Raw genomic sequence first — 20,557 nt, 5'->3', positions numbered from 1 at the left:
TTCTGTATTTAGCTTACGTCACCTTTTAGACGAGCAAGCAAACATACTCCAATCATTTCGTTTATCTATTGCACTTTCTAGCTACTGTCAGTTTTTTTTTATTTCTAGAAGTCACATTAATTTAATTTTGTAAGGAACTTAAACAAAATTATTTAAAATAAACACTTTTATTACTGTACCTAAAGTAAGGAATTTCATTTATTATATAATTTTTATTCTTTAAATAGTATGAAGCATTGAAATCAATTACATTTTTCAATCTCACAACCAGACGATAGAATTGTTTGGAAGAAGAGATTAATTGATTTAAGCAATTAACTGAAAATTAAATTACGAAATTATTAGAAAATTGTATCATCAACAAAAATTAAAAAAAATTGAAAAATAAACTAATGAATTTATTTTTACAAATATGAAATAAATAAAGATAAATGAAAGTACTTAAAAAATCAATATTTACTTTAGTGATTAGAATTCCTTTTAAACTAATTTAAACACTCTCTTTTATATTTCTATGAAAAAATAAAACATAAAACACCTCTGTGACTGCTTTAACATTTATATTTAATACGTATTTCCATTTTAATTCATAAGAGAATAGTCATGTCTTCATAATAATATAATTTGAAATGAAAATTACTTTTAAAAACTTTCCTTCAATTTTTAAACTCATAAATAAATCCCTTTGAAAATAGTGAAAGCATAAACATTTAAGAGAGAAATGAAATTCAAAATTTTACTATTGTTTTGAAAAATTTTAAATAATGTCAGACAGTTTTAATAACTTCGTCTGGGTCGTAATATGCTTTCACTTCTAGACATTTTTAATTAAAAAAATATTCTACTCAAAATAAGTAAAAAAATGTATTATTAAATTTCAGTTGAAATAAAACCAAAAACTTTAAAATGCTCTTTTTTTTTTAAATGGATTGTTGTGACACTAAAAAGTACTTATGAAAGAATTTCAAACCAATTATTAGACATAAAAATAATATTTAATTCCTGATAAATATTATTTTTTTAACGAAATTCCGCTTTTAATATCTATGAATTCTACTGGAATTCCTTGGTGTATTTGTAGAAAAATGTCGCGCAAAAAGAAAAGATGGTTATGTTGAAAAATGATTCCAATCGAATAGAAAAATAATATTTCAGATAAATTAAAAATTTTATCAAATTTAAATTCTACATACATAAAAATATTAATGCGGATTTGTGCATGTCCTAGATAAACAAGCTTTCTCTTTATCTTTTTAATTCCAATCTAGAATTGGGCATTAAGGAATAAGGAACTATGTTTTTAATTTCCAGCTTTTAAAATTTCTAAATTTCAAAAATTCTCTAATTGAATATTGGATGAATTCAAATGAGAAAAGAGGTCCAATATGTTTGAACAACATATGTCTGAAATGAAGATGAATAAAGAATTTTAGATGCCTTAATTTCACATCCAATTCTAAGTAAAAGTATATCATAAAGATTCTCAATATTGATAATTTATTGTAGATTAACACCTTGACAACTATGGGAATCTATTGCAGATTAACACCTTGACAACTATGGGAATCTATTGCAAAATTACACCTTAACAACTATGGGAATCTATTGCAGATTAACACCTTAACAACTATGGGAATATATTGCAGATTAACACCTTGGCAACTAGGGGAATCTATTGCAGATTAACACCTTGGCAACTATGGAAATCATCGTTGGCCGAGGGGGGGGCATATAAACTACACTGTAGAGGGTGACAGTCAATGTGTTAATGTGTACCATTTTTCTGACATCTGGATAGTTAAATTCCTTGCCTTGTGTGTTTGTCTCCCAAGAGGACAATCCTCTTTGAAGAGAAATATTCTTTGAATGAAACTTCAACAGAAACTAGGAATCATTTGCTTTAGGTTGAAAACTCTTTTTACAGAAACTAAACAGGAACAATGTTTATTCATTGAAATATTCATTCATTTGTTTATTCATCTGTACATTTTATAAAATATTGTGTTAATAGATCATGCATCATTTGTAAGCAGTAACATATAAGAGAGTTTCATGAAACTATTTTTTTCGTAGCACTTCCATTTGAGTCAAACATTTTCCAAGAAATTGTTTAACAAAAAATATTAGAGAATTAAAAATTGGTTGGTAAACTTGCATCTTTGGTTTGATTTGAAAGAAATCAATTGAACCTCAAGAAGACAATTTAATTCAGATTTTCATTTGAAAAATTACCTCCTGATATAGAGATTTAAACTTGCTTGTAATGTTTGCTTCGCTTCCAAGAAGAATGTCCTCTTGGAAGGGAAAGGCGCTTTCAATGAAACTTCAGTAGAAACGAGGAATCAATGTTCACCGGCTGTAGGTTGAAAGTGTTATTTGCAGAAGCTAAAGAAGAACTATATTTATTCATTAAAATATTTTATATGCAAATTTATATATTTTATAAAATATTACGCTCACAAATTATTCATCGTATGTTAGCAGTAACATAAAAGAGATTTTTATGAACCTATTGTTCGTAGTATTTATGTTTTACTCCAACTTTTTTTTTCGAACAAAATGTTTAATAAAACCAGTGGGAGTAGTCTCTCTAAAACTTTTTCGCAAAACTTTTCATGCCATAAAATACCTTATCTAACATTGGCGTACAACAGTTATAAAATATTAACTTTTGGCTCGAATCAGCATTTTTTACTGAATTGATACTGTCATCCTTGGCGAATTATTTGGCGATTGATCAATGGAAGGCTTAATAGTATACCAAACTCGAATTCTTGTTCTAGACATGGTTTTCTCAACCGACTGAAATAAAAATTTGACACAAAACTGAGCTTGTAGTCACAAAATCTCATACAGACACTCGATCCATTATTGGAATTGCCTCACAATTTGACTGGTATCTACGTTGCATGTTGAATCTGTATACCATATTTTATCTATCTAGCTATCTTCGTTTTGTAACTGCCGTGTTAAGTTATATTCGAACAACCTGTCAGACAGACTTCATCTGCACATAATTTACACAATATTTGATGGAAATCTACAAATTTTATGTAAAGATCATATACCAAATTTCAGCCGTCTAGCTCAAAGCGTTTTTTTAGTTAACTTTGTCACAAACGGATGGATATTTTCCAAAAATCCTTCAGGGAGGTCAAAAATGTAAAGGTTTGTTCAAATCTCGAGTTTTTTTCTTTATTTTTCTTTGGTGATTTCTATACTTTTTCTATACTACGTATACAACAAAGTAAAAATTTAAGAATGAGACTTTGATTGGTGAATTTATATCTTTAGTTTGATTTAAAAGAAGTCAATTTAGCCTCGAGAAGACAATTTAATGCAAATGTTCATTTGAAAAGTTACCTCCAGAATAAGAGATTTCGCATTCTGATAGTCAGCGCCTATTTCCAACTCATTCAAGATCAAGACCTGCTAATTACACACAGAGAAGAGGATTTATCCTCTTCTTAAAATGGCGTTGGTATTTTAATGGTAACACATGATTCCAGATTTCCAATTAAGAATTAATTTTTGAGACGAAGTTCACCTTTAAATTATTATTATCGAGACAGTATTCCTCCAAAGTGGCTAATATAGAAGAAAATATATAATGCAGTGACATCTATTTTTCCCTATAGCAATCCTTTGGTGATAACCTAAATAAATGAAAAAAACGGATAGATGATAATATATAAAACGCCTTCGGATAGTATAATACAGAAACTAATTTGTATTTTCATTTACCCCACTCGAATTTTTAAAAAATTGAATATCAGTTAACTGCTTCTGATATATCTAAACTTTGAAAAAAAATCTCTATTACGAACAAAATATTGAAACAAATAGAATATGGTTAATAATTAAAAAACGAAATGGCTATGTTTTTATTCAATAAATGACAACACATATTTTAACTAATTAATTATTTTTAATGAGGTTCCAATTGTTTTGATTGACTAAACCTCTATTAATTATCTAAATGGCAATGTCCTATAAAAATACTGAATGGCAATAAAATTCAGAACCAATTCTTTTATTTTTGCAATTATTGTTTAATAATTACTAATTCAAAGAAATCTAATTTCATAAAAGCTAATTAATGATTAAAAAATAGTTTGCTGATTTTTTTGTGTGTGTGTGTGTGAAATAAAGTTAACAAGATAAATATTATTTAGAAGTGTTATCTAACGAGACAAACATATTACTTAGAAGTGTTTAAAGAAATGAAATGAAATTCTTAATTTAGAAAATTAACACTCAAGTTACTTTATTTTTTTTATTCTATATAACGTCTTAGGTCATTTAGGCTTCGTCAGTGATAAGACATTAAGAATTAATTCCCAAAAACTTTTATGTTATTTTTTTTTCTTATGAGTACATTAAGTTTTTTTCTACAAAAACTTTCTTTGCAAAGAACGGAAGATTTCATCAAAGTATTTGAGGTTCATCAATCAATGCCTGCGATTGAAAGTTTCACATCTTCTTTAATTGATTAGATGAAATCAAGAGGTTTGGAGGGAAAAAAGTTTGAAAAAATATTTTTGATATGTCTTTGAATAGTTTTATAATTCAAAGAAGATCGTTTCTAAAAAAAACAAGTCTTGTTAGATAAAATATATATCATTATACCAGTGTATTCGCTTATAACCTGACATTTATAATTCTTTGAATTAATTTTTGATTTATGATTATTGGAATAATGTTAAGGGCGAAATACCTCTTTTATATATATAGAAGAGGATATCTGGCCGATTTCCTCTATCTCTCAATATAAAAGAGAAGATTTTCATTTTTCCGAATTAAATGGAATATGAACAGATTCCAAGAATTAAATATAAATCAAAAAATTATAAACAAAGATGTTAAACATCAAAGTTTTTGTCATAGTTTATTGCCATTAGAATTTTCTTACGAGAAACTTTATAAATTAAAATCTAATAATTACATTTTTTCAAATTTCGTATAGTAATTTCTTAATATGTTTTTAAGTTCTTGAATTAGAGAATCTGTAATTTATTTGTTTAGAAATATTTTATAGCTACATGATGTGAAAAATATTGAAAATTTCGTATTATTGATCATTCGAATTCCAATATTTAAAGAATGGATAGAAATATATCTTATTATTTATTTCAGGAATTAGATAATATATTTCTTAAGCTATCTGCAGAATTTTAAGCAAATCGTTTCATAAACCTCTAAACTAGAATTAATATTTTTACTTTATACCCATTTTAGTAAGAAAAAAGCCCCTTTTTCCAAATTTTAAAACACGTTTGTCACTTAACTGGTATATATCTTGGTTTTATAGGTGCTTTTTCAATCTTTTTTATGCGAGAAAGAAAAGTATAATGTACAAATATTTAACTTATCCTTAGTGATGGTTCTCTTAAGGGAGATTATCTTAGGGAATTAAAGTCGTGAATCATAAACTTCTATTAATAAAAATAAAGAATATGTGTGCAGGATTTTATTCTTTCAATGACGATTTAAATGGTTTGATACAAAGCTACGAAATTTGACATAAAGTTTGGAAAACAGAAGATTTTTTATTAGATTTTTTTTTAATTAAAACCTTAACGAGGCTTATGACGTATTTTTACAATTATGTCCCACAATAATTTTAAACAAAAATATTTCTTACATCTTTTAAAATTTTTAATCAATAAAATTAATTTTTGACATAACTTTGTTCAATATTTTTAATTTTGTTATGAAACTCATATTTTTCACTTTGTTTCATAAAATACTAAATCACCATATTTGTTTATTATATAAGGAATAATGATGTAAAATTACAACATTGCTAAATACAATAGAAAATTAAAATATAAATGACCCGAACTGCCTTGTTTTTTATGGGATATTATTTTATTAAGAAGGCTCTTTTACACAATGAAAGAAAGATGTGTAAGGCTATTTAAATACTCCGGAACTAATGTCCATCATTATTTGATATTTAAAAAATATTGAGAGATTCAACTATTCATGAGAGATTTACTTTCGATAAAACATTCCCAATGTTTTAGAAATTAGTTGGTTTCCAAATAAAGCTGGTCATAAATAAACTGGAATTTTTTTTTTAAAATTATTCTACGGACAAAGAGTATTGATCTAAAAAAACGACTTAAGAAATATATTATAAATCATAAAACTTAATAAAAAATATTAAATACATTAACATTATTAATATGATTTATGATTAAGAATATATAATTATTTAAAAAGGATTCATTTGACAAAAAGTAAAATAATTCATGGAGAAAGAAAAATATATCGTCTGTGTAAGTATTTAAATATTTTTTCCGTTGCCATCCTTCACAGTAAACATTGTTTTCTTCCATTTAATTTCTTCATATTATGTAGAATTTATTTCAGATTTATGATTATTATTTAGAAGTTATTGTGAAAAGTCAGAATCTTTTAATTTTGTAAGAAATGTAGAACTTATTTATTTTGTTTTATTACTAAATTAGCTACATTTGGTGGCAGGTGTTTAGTAAAATTTTCTGTTCTTGGGATAGTATTCATTATTCTCCCGACAAACAATTTTTTAAATAAAAAATGGTCATAAAAATTGTAGTCATGTTATTTTCAAAGCTTTATGCATACATGAATTTTCTTTCTAATAGAGGCAAGACATGTAATAATATAGAGACATTTAAAACGAAACTGCGTGGAAAATTTATTCTGCATTTTCACATTGTCGTTCGAGTAACTATAACCCCAATTTATAATTCCAAGTAAAATAATGAAAATATTTTAAGAATGACTCTATCTAAGATGAATTGTTAATTTTCTCCTAATTAATTGATAATAATTTGATTTTAACTTAATTTAAATAACTGTTTCGAGATTTAGATACTTTTAAAAATAATTATAATAAAACATCTAAAATTCTCAGTAAAATACAGAATCTTAATACTTTTATCCTCATTTTAAACTATGAAAATTCGCTTGAATTCCATCTTTTGAATTATTACCAAATTTTCTTAATGGGTATTTAAACTAATTAATAAGTCTGCGATAACTTTCAACAACGGTATTTGTATAATTTGATAGATTTAGACTTATTCATATTTCTTAAATTATTCCTTATGAATTTTAAAATTTTATATTTACATATGTAATGAGAAATTATTAATTTTCAATAAAATATTCAGAAATGACGGAAGCATGAAAAGCAAATTAATATTAATACTTTTTTAATACACAAAATTTTATTCAAAATGAACTCGAAATCGTGTATTTTAACTGTTTACTGATAGTTCAATAAATTTTAAACATATATAGTGAATAACTTGATATGTTATATATTTAATTTAACTTAAAAAAGAATTCTGAAACAAACTTGTTACATTGCTTAATTCTTACGAAACGAAACAAATAAATTTACCCAAGAATATGTTATATTTCAGATAGATAAGTGAAATATATTATAGTTCTTAAAGAAGATTTTAAAATAGTTATTAATATGAATTCAGCTTCAGAATAATTAGCTTTTCGATTTTTAAATATAGTAGATGGAGTGACAGACAAATAATCATGAATTTAAAACTTTTATCTTTGCATAGTATTAAAATAAATTAATCTTTTTAAGATGAATAAATGTATATTAAATTTAGCAATGCATTTCAGATCGTTTGCAACTACGAAAAAAAAAAAAGGAAAAAAACATTTTTTAGAATAATCTATTTTATTTTTATAACTTAAATATGATGCCATCAATTCAATGCATTTTATTTTCAAAACATCATCGTTATAAAATATTATATAAAATATAACTGTTCCATTTAGAACTCATTTATTAACAATTGCAGATTTATTTTCTGTCTGAAAATAAATCTTTGTAAAACAATAAACATCAAAAAGTATTTTAAAGAAGACTTAGAACCTATTACGGGAATTAAAAATGAGTTACTATTTGCAGATAAATGCTACAATTTCTTAGCTTGTAACGATAAAACCTCGTTCTTTACTCCAATAAATTCTCCCATAATTCCGTACTGCAATGGCGGGAAAGAGACTTAAAAAAAACACGTTACGCTGAAAAATGGCTTTAACAAAACAGAAAAGCTGAAATTTCTGGTAAATTAAAGAATACTCTCGCATTCAAACGTTTTGTTCATGAAAATGCTAATGCATACTTATGACTGTCCTGACAAATGCAGCTTTCGATTTATCTTTGCGATTTTAAACAAGAACTGACTGTTAGTGGATGAGAAAATATTCTTTTGAAGTCTCGTTTAAAAGTTTTCTAATGCCTTCCGAAAGTCTCTTTGGAAATATTGGATCCATTTACTGCGTTAAGAAGGCATTCGTTATTTGAATAAAACTGCTCGCGAATGAGGAATTTATAGAATCCTTTATTCGTCTTCATTTCTTAATCGGGATATGCCTTTGAAGATTCTCAATATTGATGATCCTTTTCAGTCGCCTGATTTATTTCTATCGCATTTTATAGTTATCTGACTTAAGCAATGAAAATGTCTTATGTGCGTTTCATATGAAATATGTTAGCATTATTTTTTACGGTGTATTGATTCTTAAGGAAAATGAATTTATATTTTTATGTAGCATCCAAGAAGTAGAAGATTCAACAACTATGAAAATATAGTTAAATTTTAAATAAAAAAGAATAAGATATTTTATATTATTTGCAAATTTTATTGCCAGGAAATTTGTTTCGAAGTAGGATGTTCATTCCCGATTCTTTAACTCTCGCCAATCCATCAAACAATTGTAGTAATTTCATTTTAACTGAAAGAATATATATCTTAGCATACTTAAAGTAAGCTAGTAATGTCTCCCCAAAACTTTCTCGCATACTCTCTAATAAATTCGTCAGGCCTGAGAACGCCTTATATGGCATTGGCATACAACAGTTCCTTGGCTCTTTTTTTGGCGACTATTCCAGGGAAAACAATTAATAGCATCCAACAATTTAATTTGTGCTTTATACAAGTTTTTCTCAACCAATTGAAACAAACATTTGACACAAAACTGCATTTGTAATCACAAAATCCCATACTAAGTTTCATATATTTATGTCACTGCATTTTTGAATAATCACAATTACATCTTTTTGAAAGTACAGACTTACAGACAGTCAACCCTTTGCTGGATGTTGCTCACAATTTGACAAGTGTCTATGCTATAGATATTGAATATATCAGAGGAAGTCCCTCTGCCCAGACGAATTTTATCTATGTAATCATCTTCTTTTTGAAATTATCGTGTTAACTTATATTCGAACAGCCTGGCAGACAGGACTTCCTTTGCACAAACATTAACCAACTCTGCAAATTTGGTGTAAAGATCATATACCAAATTTCAACAGTCTAGCTCAAAGCATCTTTGAGGTTTCTTTGCCACAGACAGACCAACGGACATTTTTCCAAAAATGTATTTTCGAACTCAGGGAGTTCTAAACGTGGAGATTCATTAAAATTTCGAGTTCGACGCTTTTGACGATTTCTATACTTTCTCTATACTAAGTACACGAAAAAAGTAAAAAGTGCATGCATTAAGAAATAAGTGCTTAAGTGATAATCCTGTTGCTGATTTAATGATGGATGAGTTTGTATTCCATCGTATCATTTAAAAACATCGTTACATATAATGAATGAAATTGAATTAAAAATGGTATTAAAGGGGAAAAATTAATATTTTTATCGAGGAAAAAATCAACAGAAAGGAAAATTATATAATTAAGTTATAAGTTTTTGAGTCTTGTGATAATACGAACACTATTTTTGTAAGATAGTTGCGTTGAAAATTATGAACATCAATTTCCCTAGGCAAGTCATAACTATTGACCATTTGGCGGCGGTTAAGTCTTTGGGCTCGAAAAGTTTTCTGTTTGATGTCTATTCCTTGGTTTCTTTTAAATATTCTTTCCTTTAATTGAATGTATATTTTGATGATACAAAAAAATAAATATTTTTGGAAAAATAAATATTTTTATCGAGGGAAAAATCTACAGAAAGGAAAATTATATTGTCACGTAGGCACTCTAGTGTGGAACTCAATGACAAATAAGAAGTAGAGCTAAACCAATTTATTAACTCAACTCTGAACTGAGAACACAGTGACTGACAGATCTTCTGCTTTTATACTAGCAGGGAAAGTTCCAGAATACATTTCTGGAGACAGAAAGAATAGTCCAGAACACTTATCTGGTAAGCTAAAGAAATGCCCAGAATCTTCTGGAACATGAAATAAAGGAATGAAATATTTACATAAACTGTCTAGCATTGCCTCAAGCGCGATTCGAACTTACGATCTCTTGATTACGAGATAAGTGTTATGACCATTCGGCCATGGGGAGTCGACTGCCTATTTTCAATGCAGCAATATAATTAAAATATAATTTTTTGAGTCGTGATAACACAAACCCTTTTTTTGTAAGATAATTGTGTTAGCAATTGTGAACATCAATTTCCCTAGGCAAGTCATAACTATTGACCATTTGGCGGCGGTTAAGTCTTTGGACTCGAAAGGTTTTCTGTTTGATGACTATTTTTTGGTTTCTTTTATATCTTCTTTCCTTTAATTGAATGTACATCTTGAGGATATGACGAACCATCCCCAGAAATTTTCTAATAATATTTTCTGCTCTATACGAAGCATTCAATTCAGTGTTGCTGCAAAAACTTTCAATGTAGCAATCGGAATTTGTTATAATAATTTATTTAAATTTGAATGCGGTCGTTCGACAACAAGCACTACACGTTTCAGTATATTTAGATTAGTACTTTTTGACGAATGTACATCAATAAGGGGTGGTACGCAGAAAGATGAAGAGTTATTATGCCTCCTAATTCTCCGAATAATCTAAATTCGCCTTAAATATAAATAGCTCCTCCTTTTATCTTCCTTTTGTCGCCTTTTTACTTTCTTGTATACGCGGTATGAAGAAATTATAGAGTACTTTTCCGTTAGCCAGGAGCAAATGTCGCCAATTGTGAACCAAACGCGAATTTGGTGGAATTCTACAATATTTGGCGATTTTTCACTTGAACCCAGTTAACGGAAAAGTACCAATGAATAGTTATCGTCAAAAAATTCAAACTTGAGATTTTGACGAATCTCCATGTTTCAGACTTCCTCGAATTTGGAAAACAAATTTTTGGAAAATGGCCGTCTGTCTGTCTTTGACAAACATAATTCATGAATGCTTGAAGTCAGACGAATGAAATTTAGTATACAATCTTTGCATCAAATTTCGAGATTTATATCAAGTGTTGAGTAAAATCTGTCCTTCAAGTGTTGAAAAAAAATCCTTCTATTGGGATGTTCGAATATAAGTTCAAACGATGATTACAAAACGAAGGGAGCTAGAGAGATAATATTCGGCGCATAGATTTAATATCGATAGTGAAGATAGTTGTCCGAATTTACTGTCTGACGGTCTTTGCATTCAGAAACATGTAAAAGTGATAACTGAAAAACGTAATGACTTTGTATAGGTCCTACGTATCACGTCCGGGTCACCAATGTTGCTATTTGGTGATAGCGAGGACCGAGCTCGTAATCTTAAGGATAGTAGCCGCGTAACAAGACCACTAGACAAAAGTGATCAGTCACGGCCAAGAGCTGTTATCTGGCTTATAAAGCTTCGCCACAACTTAAATATATCAAATTTAGTACGGGATTGTTTGATTACATATGCAATTATGTGTCAATTTTTTGTTTTATCGGGTGAGAAAAAAGTGTCTCACAAGTTGTATCACAGTAACTCATGTAGCCCCTGATGATCATCATTGTAAATATTCTTTCACCATAATCATTACATTGGCTTCTTAAATAGCTGGATTTAATTCGATATTTTAGAAATATAAAATAAAACATTTATTAAATAATAAAACATACTCGTAGCTAATTCGTTAGTATACATCTCGTAACTTAGGCTTCCAGAAAATAGTTTTTTTGTTTGTTTGTTTGAATGAGGGGGATTTAGGGATTTTTAGCTACAAAGGCTGTCATCCCAGCGTTCAACAATATCTTCAATCAATAAATGTCAAAAAATTTCAAGTGTTGAAGGAAAATATGGAGAGAGAGTTTATCTGCAAATGCTTTGCTCGTGAGTTGTTTGAAATTACAGCTTGAAAGAGAGTTGAGGCCCAACTTCGACCACAGGCAACGTCTTACGCTTGAGTATTTTCGGCAGTGCAGTAAGATATGATCCAAATTATTCAAAGAGTGGCATGTTTCGCAATTTGGTTGATTCGACAGGTTAAAACGATGTAGAAGGCCAGGTGTAATGAGTGTTTTGGTAGATATTCTAGCGCAAATGATGTCTTCTCTTCTATTTCTTGTCCATTTAGCAATATTTTTTATGTCTGGAATTTCACCAAGAATTTCATAATATTTGCTCTGTCTATAGCTGTCTGTTGTTTTTCTTTTTGATATTTGTTTGATGCGTGAGATGATGTCTTCCGATGCGATCCATTCAATGCATGGGCTGATTTCAGTAACTGATTTTGCGATCAAGTCCGCTTTTTCATTCCATAAAATTGTCGCCCTGGGATCCATAGAAAAGTAATATGTTGGTTAATCTGAGATTTTTCCACAATTTTATGAATAATGGATGGGGATTTATATGAAAATTTTTGAAGTGCTGTAAGAACTGAAAGACTATCTGTAAGAAGTAAGTTTGAAAATAGTTTTCAAATTAGAAGCGAAACATCCAACTGTTGCCACTCCTCAAAAGATACGATCTCTAATAATTATAAATAAATAATAATCGTGCATTTGGCTGTATATGAAAAAAATATGCTTTCATATACCTTTTCAGCGCGTGACTAATTTTGAAATACTTCACGCTTTATCAAATTATACGCAATTAATTTCATATAACTTTAGCTGCAATCAAATGGCATCGTTATTTTAAGCTTTACTGGTAAGCAAAAGGATTATATCTATTTATTTTAAGCTAAGAGGAATTATAGACTTTTCTCAAGCATTGTTTATGAAAGTAAAAAACTTTCAAAAGCAGATACGATCGTAAGTGCTAATTGAAAGCTGTCGTTTGGTGTTTCTTTTAAAGATTTATTTACAATTGTACTCGTCTCTACAGCATAAAGATGAGTGAAAAATCTCCCGAATATTCCGTCTTTTTTGGTGTCATGGGTTCTGCATCTGCTATTTCGCTCAGTGCAATTGGCGCTGCATATGGGACAGCAAAATCTGGACTCGGCATTAGTGCAATGGCAGTTAGAAAACCTGAGTTAATCATGAAATCTATCATTCCAGTAGTCATGAGTGGCATCATTGCCATTTACGGACTTGTTGTAGCTGTTTTAATAGTCAATGCAATAGATAAACCTCCTAACTATACTCTGTTTGCTGGATTTCTCCATTTTGGATCTGGATTATCTGTAGGACTCAGTGGATTGGCAGCTGGATTTGCGATTGGGATTGTTGGTGACGCTGGTGTCAGAGGGACAGCCCAACAGCAAAAACTCTTTGTCGGAATGATTTTGATTCTTATATTTGCTGAAGTTCTTGGATTGTATGGTTTAATTGTTGCTCTTATAATGGCAACTAAACAAGGAAAATGATGAAAATTAAATATTTTTTTTTACAAATACCGCATATTTGTTGGTAATTTAAAATCAGTTTCTTTTCAGACAAAATGTGACATAACATGATTGACCGTTATCATTTTATTGATGTGTTTAAAACTTTATTAAACTATATTAATACAATAACGCCCTTTATAATTTATCGTAATTTATGTGCGCCAAACACCTGACAAATAGTAAATGATAAAGAATTGGCTAAATCCTAGGGACGGGTACCTCCAAAGTTGGCGCCAAACTTTAAAGATAAAGTCGCCAGCGTCTCTTGAAAATAGTCATAATATTGAGAAATAAAATTCTGAAAATTGCAGCATTCCTGTTTCATGCCTTATTTCATTTGTTATTTTTATAAATGTATCAATCAATGACATGCAGATTTTAAACTTTCTCATCTAATGTGAATTGGGCAATATTTGCTTTTATTTCATTTTAAGAAAAAGCTCTGATATACAGTCATTTTCGCCAAAAAACAAAGAGTTTATCGCCAAATTTGAGTGAAATGACCGATTATGGCGCGACCGGCACCAGTAGAGTAACGGTAGCAAAAGCGCCACCGAAAAACTGTCAACCTAGCAAGGCGCCAAATGACTGTATATCAAAATCAAAGCTTTGCCTCATTTTGATATTTCATACATCATGCCAGTACAATAAATACTTTAGCTACTACACATAAAAATAATAGTTAAAACAATAAATAATATATATTAGGACTTTTTTATTAAATATATATTTGCGTTTAATCACATAAAAAAAATCGACGAAGATGTCTGTCTATTTCATGCTGCGATTAATCGCCAAAAGTGTAACGTTAAATATAGAGGAAATTTCACTATTCTCGCCAGTGTCCTATAGTTAAGCCTTAAGTTCACCAATGGCAATAGTTAATTCGCTAATATTTATATTTTTAACCGGTGATTACAATGAGCTTCAAAATGCTAAATTTTTTTCCATACATAACATTTATTTTGTACCTTAAATGTCTGAATTTTTATGTTTCTCTTCTAAGTTAGGATGTCAAGTTAACAAACTCCAAAGACAAGATAGCTGCTAAGATAAACAATGCTATAAAGTACGCTAACAAATAAATACTTTTTTTTATTGCAGCCATGAATTTTATCGATTACGATTGTTCTATTTACAAAGACTGTCTTTTGAATTTTTTTTTATTCCTTTCTGAACATTCTTTCGCTCATTATCCTTTAAATTCTAGAATTAGGAATAACTGCTTTAGCCAATCTGAGCAGTTGATTACTTTATTACAATACTTGATGTCATAAGCGTCTGAATAAAACGGATAAGTTTTTTCAACATAAAAAAAAATAGTTTCGCTAGCTGCGGGAATTGGAACGTTCTAACTTTTGTAATAAATTGAAAGTAAGAATTCTGAAAAATAGCACTTAGAACTGGTACTGTAATAAAGAAACTAAAAGAACTAACCACTATCAGGGAAACTGCTTCCAGACACTATCAAATCCTTTAAAAGAATTCAAATCACCTTTCTTCTATTTTTCAGTAATTCAGTGGCATATACAGACATATAGAGAATCGTAAAACAAGACTATAAAAGGGAAAAAAATTCTAAGAATTCTGTAGAAATAAATACTTTAATTAAAACGAAAATTCTGAAATAAAAACAAATAGTAAGAAAAAAAATTGAAGGTCTGATAATTTTTATTGTAATAAGAAGCTAAAAATTTCGTTCATTAACAAGCGTAATAGGAAAAAAATAATTTTTTGGAATGCTTTTTAAAAAAAAAAAATAGAACTAAAATATTCTTCTTATTATTGAAAAAAATCTCGCTTCAAAGATATTAGATTCATAATTTTTTTTAATTTTTAAATTAATAATGAAGTAATAATAATCTTTACTCTGCAGTTCTCTGCAAAATTGGTATAATAAGCATATAACTCAATAAGAAAAAAAGGTTAAAAGAAGGATTAACATCGGAACTATTCCACATGATTATTTGGGTTACCATATTGGCGATAAGAGCCATATTAAATGTGATTTCCATCTAATTAATTCATATCGATTAGATTAAAGTTATCTTAAGACATACTAAATCCAATCCAAAAGTATATCCAATACGACGCAACAAACTTTGCTATTGATCAATGGGTGAAGGATTTTTGAACGTATTTTCTTCATGTGATGTTTGTCCAAATTTGTGATAAATTGAACATGAATACGATCCAACGGTATATATATATATATTTAATATTGGCGAATGTGGTATGAAATTTGGCGACGATAATATACCATTTTCTTAAATTTAATCAAGGAATATTGAGTAAATTCCAGTTATTGTGGCTTAAACGGATTATAAAGATAATATTGTAATTGTGAAACAATTGAATTCGAGATTTTGACAAATGTCAACGTTTAGACTTCCCTGTGTTCCCAAATCACATTTAAAAAACGTCTGTATATTCGTCATTCTGTCTTTGTGTAGCAAAGAAAACTAAAAAAACAATTGATCCAGACAGGTGAAATTTGGTATACGGTCTTTACATCAAATTTGTTGATTTCTATCACGTTTAGAGCAAAAATCTTTCAAAAGCAGTTTGTCTGGCTTTGAAATATAAGTCAACACGAAATATAAGTAATCGCAACACGATGATTACAAATTAAAGAGAAATAGATAAAAAGGATTTGGTACACATTTGCAATATCGATTGTATAAGCACGTGTCGACGTTTAAGCGAAATCTAATGAGGGGGTTGGCCGTCTGTCGGTCTGTATCTTCAGAAAAATATAAACACTATAACTTAAAGACCTAATGACTTAAACATATAAAATGTGATATGTGATTTTATGACTATAATACAGTTCTATCGTGTTGTTTGAATCAATTGGGAACCAACGCGTCTAAAACGCAAATTCCATTTTCAGATATTATTAATAGCAGGGCTTCATCGCCAAGGATCCCATGATAGATTCAGTAAAAAGCTGGATTAACGCCAAAAGTTAATATTTTGCAACTATTGTACGGCAATGCAACGCAAGGCGTTCTCTGTGATAACACCTGTATTAGAAAGTATGCGAAAAAGTTTTGGAAAAACCATAAACGCTGATTTATGCAGTGATCAGTTTCTTCATATTGTTTAAATGAGAAGCTGATAATCTTCTTTTGATTATAGTTTTTATAATTCTGACCATTGCCAAAAGATACTAAGTGGAGTATCTTTCAGTGGAGTAACAACTGATTCAGTTTGGATGCTTTGGTTACCATATTTCATAGAGTTGTATGACATATAGCAATCTAGTCATTGGCAAAGCAAATATACCAAAGAGATTTCAAATCAATGGATATGCTGACAATATTAATTTTTATTACAATTTTCCAAAAATTAAGAAAGAAAGAAATTCGGGATTAACTCAAATATTTAACATGGTAAAGTTTTTACCTTGAATTGTTATTCTATGCTGAGTATTATATCAGCCTTTGCATTCTGTGTTTGACGATACTAAATATTTTAGAGGAAGAATGTTATTTCTTAATCAATTCACAAATTTCAAATTTATATTGCCATATTATTTTGAAAATCTTAATTAATTATCTTCTGAGTTTTAATTGTTATTAGATAATAAATGTTGGTATGTTACAATATAAACTTGTCCACACTCAATGCTCCTCTGCAGAATTTTTATCTTACCTTTCATATCCCTTTATTCGTCAGTTTATGAAATCAGTAACTCCAAAAGGTTGCAAATTAGAAATATTAAATTCAGTTTGTGTTCAGAATCTTAAAACCGACACTGGAAATTTTTCGTCATGTTTTGAATTGAAGGAAAAAGTACAAAAAAAATCATAATAATTTCGTTACAAGATAACGAAACTAAACACCAAACAAAAATTTTATGTGATGGAGATCATTATTCTATTCTATTATTATTATTTATTTATTATTTACTAGCCGCCTTTGGCGACCAGCCGGTTCGCCAATCTTAATGTTCGTTAAAATTTTAATAATTAAATATTTTATGCAATTCCAACTTTAATAGATTCTTCAGCAAAATATTTTAAAACTTCAAATTTTGATAGTCATATAATTCACTCATAATATTATAAAGGCCTTCAGTCATAACGTGATATATACCTCTCTAATTTTCTGTTACCCCTCATAGAATTTATGCTTTAAATTAAAGTGTAAAGGATTAATCTGCAATTAATATAATAATATTTTTTACTGAAACAAAGCACTTTTTTTAATAATATGATTACTGATAATAGAGTCACTGATCGTTTAAACTTTATGGGCACTAAAGAATATCTTTCTTAATTTATATAATATCTCAAGAATTTGTCAACAAACTTTTCTCAGATTCATCATGAACGGATCGATTCATTAACAACGTTTCATTTTAAATGCATCAAACACTAAGAAAATAAAATGAATCGTTTAAAATAATCGGTCGAAAACAGGTTTAAAAAAACTACTTAAAAAACGATGTACTTAAAACTATAAGCATATATCAAAAAATATATAACTAACGTAAATACAATTTTATTACAAAAGCATGCAATTAGCCTAAAAATAATTTAAATCATTGAAAGCAGGTTAAAAAAAACTACTTAAAAAACGATGTACTTAAAACTATAAGCATATACAAAGAATATATAACTAACATAAACACAATTTACTTACAAAAGCATACAACTAACCTAAAAGTAATTTAAATCGTTCGTTGAGAATGGTTGCCATGCCAACAATCAGAACACAGTGCGCATGCGTGAATTTTCTTCACCTTTTACGGTAACGCAAATGCGTGAATTTTTCTACTCCAGTTGGGGTAACGCTATGCAGATTATACATTTTTAATTTCCTTTATTCTGTGTTATTTTAATTCAAAAGTACTTCAGAATGAATCTGAAACATGGATTAATTAACAATGTTTAATTTTAAATGCATAAAACATTAAGAAAATAAACAGAATCGTTTGAAATAATCCGCCGAAAAATCTTAACCCTAGCCTCATTACTGTTGGGAGAAAAACAGAACTAAAGCCTAAATCATTTGGCGTTGGGGAAAATGGAAGATTTTTTTGGCGGAAAAGTTGGCGGTGGGGAAAATGGAAGATTTTTTTGGCGGGAAAGTTAGTTTTTAATTAATAATTAAAATTCTAATTAAAATTTCAAAAAAAGGGACCCCAGGTGCACATTCCCGACCTCTAAGGTATACATGTACCAAATTTGGTAGCTGTATGTCAAATGACCTGGCCTGTAGAGCGCCAACACACACACACACACACACACACACACATTGAGCTTTATTATAAGTATAGATTAGTATTTATTATTTATTTGTTTATTTATTATTTAAAACCTTGATAAATTACTTTGAAAACTTTGTACATTTCGGAGCTGAAAATGTTGCTCCTGTTTATCCACTTATAAAATTTGCATAAAAATTGAATAAGATGAATAGAACATAGAATAGATTTTTTTCATTGAAAATTAAATCTATTCAATGATTTTTACGTAGAACGAAAAGTTTCATTCCAATGTTTAGCAACGATATTTTTTATCAGAATGAAGGAAAATAAAGTTTACATGCCATATTTCTTTTTCCAAATTCTTTTACGAAAAGCATTTCAAACGTTACCAACAACATTCTTTTGCAAAATCTCTTTTTGAACTTTTACAAGAATGTGAACATATTTTTTTAACCCTCGTTGTTGGTATTCATTGTAATCAAATGTATTCTATTGAGATGTCGAGAAATCTTTCAATTTTTTTTGCTTCTGTGTTGGTTCAGACTGTACAGAAACCCAGCACATATCTCTCCCCCCCCCCCAAAAAAAAATCTTTGTACTTTTGGAAGAATTAAGTATTCTCGTTTTGGTGTTAATAAAGAAACTCAATTTGAAACGAATAAATTGAATTGAATAAACAATTTTGTTTTTCGTTACACTTTTGTTTAAATTCTTTGAGAATTTTTGTTTTATGTATTGAATTGTTTGCATAGTGTTACAATTAAAGTACGTTTGACAAATCTTTCACATGTCTTTCGAAAAACAAATAAAAATTTCTTTATTTTCAAATTTTTGGTATGCTTCACATGACACTGATTTGCATGAAAGTTTCTTACAAAGTTTCCTTTTGTGTATGTTTTTTCGACTAAATATTCTACAAAACATTCTACTCTAGAAACCAAATTTTTCGAAAATTATGATTAATGGTTTTAGAGGCTGTTGAACTATGAGAAGGGACAGGGAGACACCCTGCTACCAAAAGTATAGCATCACGTTCGGAGTTCAATTCTAGTTCATGACCCACGCAGTTACAAAAAGGAGCAACAGTAGAATGGAAGATCGCCAAGTTGGCGCGTTGGTAGCAAAGTGCTGAACAATGGTTAAAAGGAAAAGAAAAAGAATAATTTAATAAAATGTATTATAGTTCTCGCGTATTAGAGTATTTGAGAAAATGTGCAATAATAGTGTTATTATACATAAAACAATTTTTTTATTATTTTAATTTCACTTTTGAATGAATTTTAGGAAAATTACAGCGGACAAGAACAGACATTTTTGGTTTCCATTTAATTTTAGTTCTTACTTTCTCGTACCCATAATGTTGTGAAAGTATAATAATCGTAAAAAAAAAAAAATAAATCCAAAATTCAGATTTTGACGAACCCCCAAGTTGTAGACCTCCTTGAGTTTAAAAAGCACATTTTTCGAAAATCCGCCCGTCTGTCTGTTTGTGACAAATATAGCTCAAAAATGCTTAAAGATTTGGAGATACAAGGTTGAAATTTAGTAAATGGGCTTTATGCCAAATTTGAAGATTTCTATCACGTTTTGAGAAATATCCGTTTAAAAAAGGTTTGTCTGTCTTATCGTTCGAATATAATTTAACACGATAATTGAAAAACAAAGAAAGCTAGATTAATAAAACTTGGTACACTAAATTAACATATATAGTCTAGGCATCTTTCAGATTTTGAGCCAAATCCAACAAGGGATT

General features: G+C 28.9%; 1 protein-coding gene across 1 annotated transcript; it reads left to right on the top strand.

The window, feature by feature from the left end:
- The first annotated feature begins 13,073 nt into the window (after positions 1-13,073).
- LOC129968217 (V-type proton ATPase 16 kDa proteolipid subunit c-like) lies at positions 13,074-13,565 on the top strand. The gene has a single exon (XM_056082071.1). The coding sequence runs from the start codon at positions 13,089-13,091 to the stop codon at positions 13,563-13,565; it is 477 nt and encodes a 158-aa protein (XP_055938046.1). The 5' UTR covers positions 13,074-13,088.
- Positions 13,566-20,557: the final 6,992 nt, after the last annotated feature.

Source organism: Argiope bruennichi, chromosome 5 (genome assembly GCF_947563725.1).
Source record: "Argiope bruennichi chromosome 5, qqArgBrue1.1, whole genome shotgun sequence".
In the NCBI taxonomy this organism is placed as follows: domain Eukaryota; kingdom Metazoa; phylum Arthropoda; class Arachnida; order Araneae; family Araneidae; genus Argiope; species Argiope bruennichi.
Note: the sequence above shows the minus strand (reverse complement) of the source record. Positions and strands in the feature narration are given on the sequence as shown.

Bases quoted from the DNA above. Each gene is read 5' to 3' on its own strand.
- LOC129968217 (XM_056082071.1), top strand. From the start codon at position 13,089: ATGAGTGAAAAATCTCCCGAATATTCCGTCTTTTTTGGTGTCATGGGT.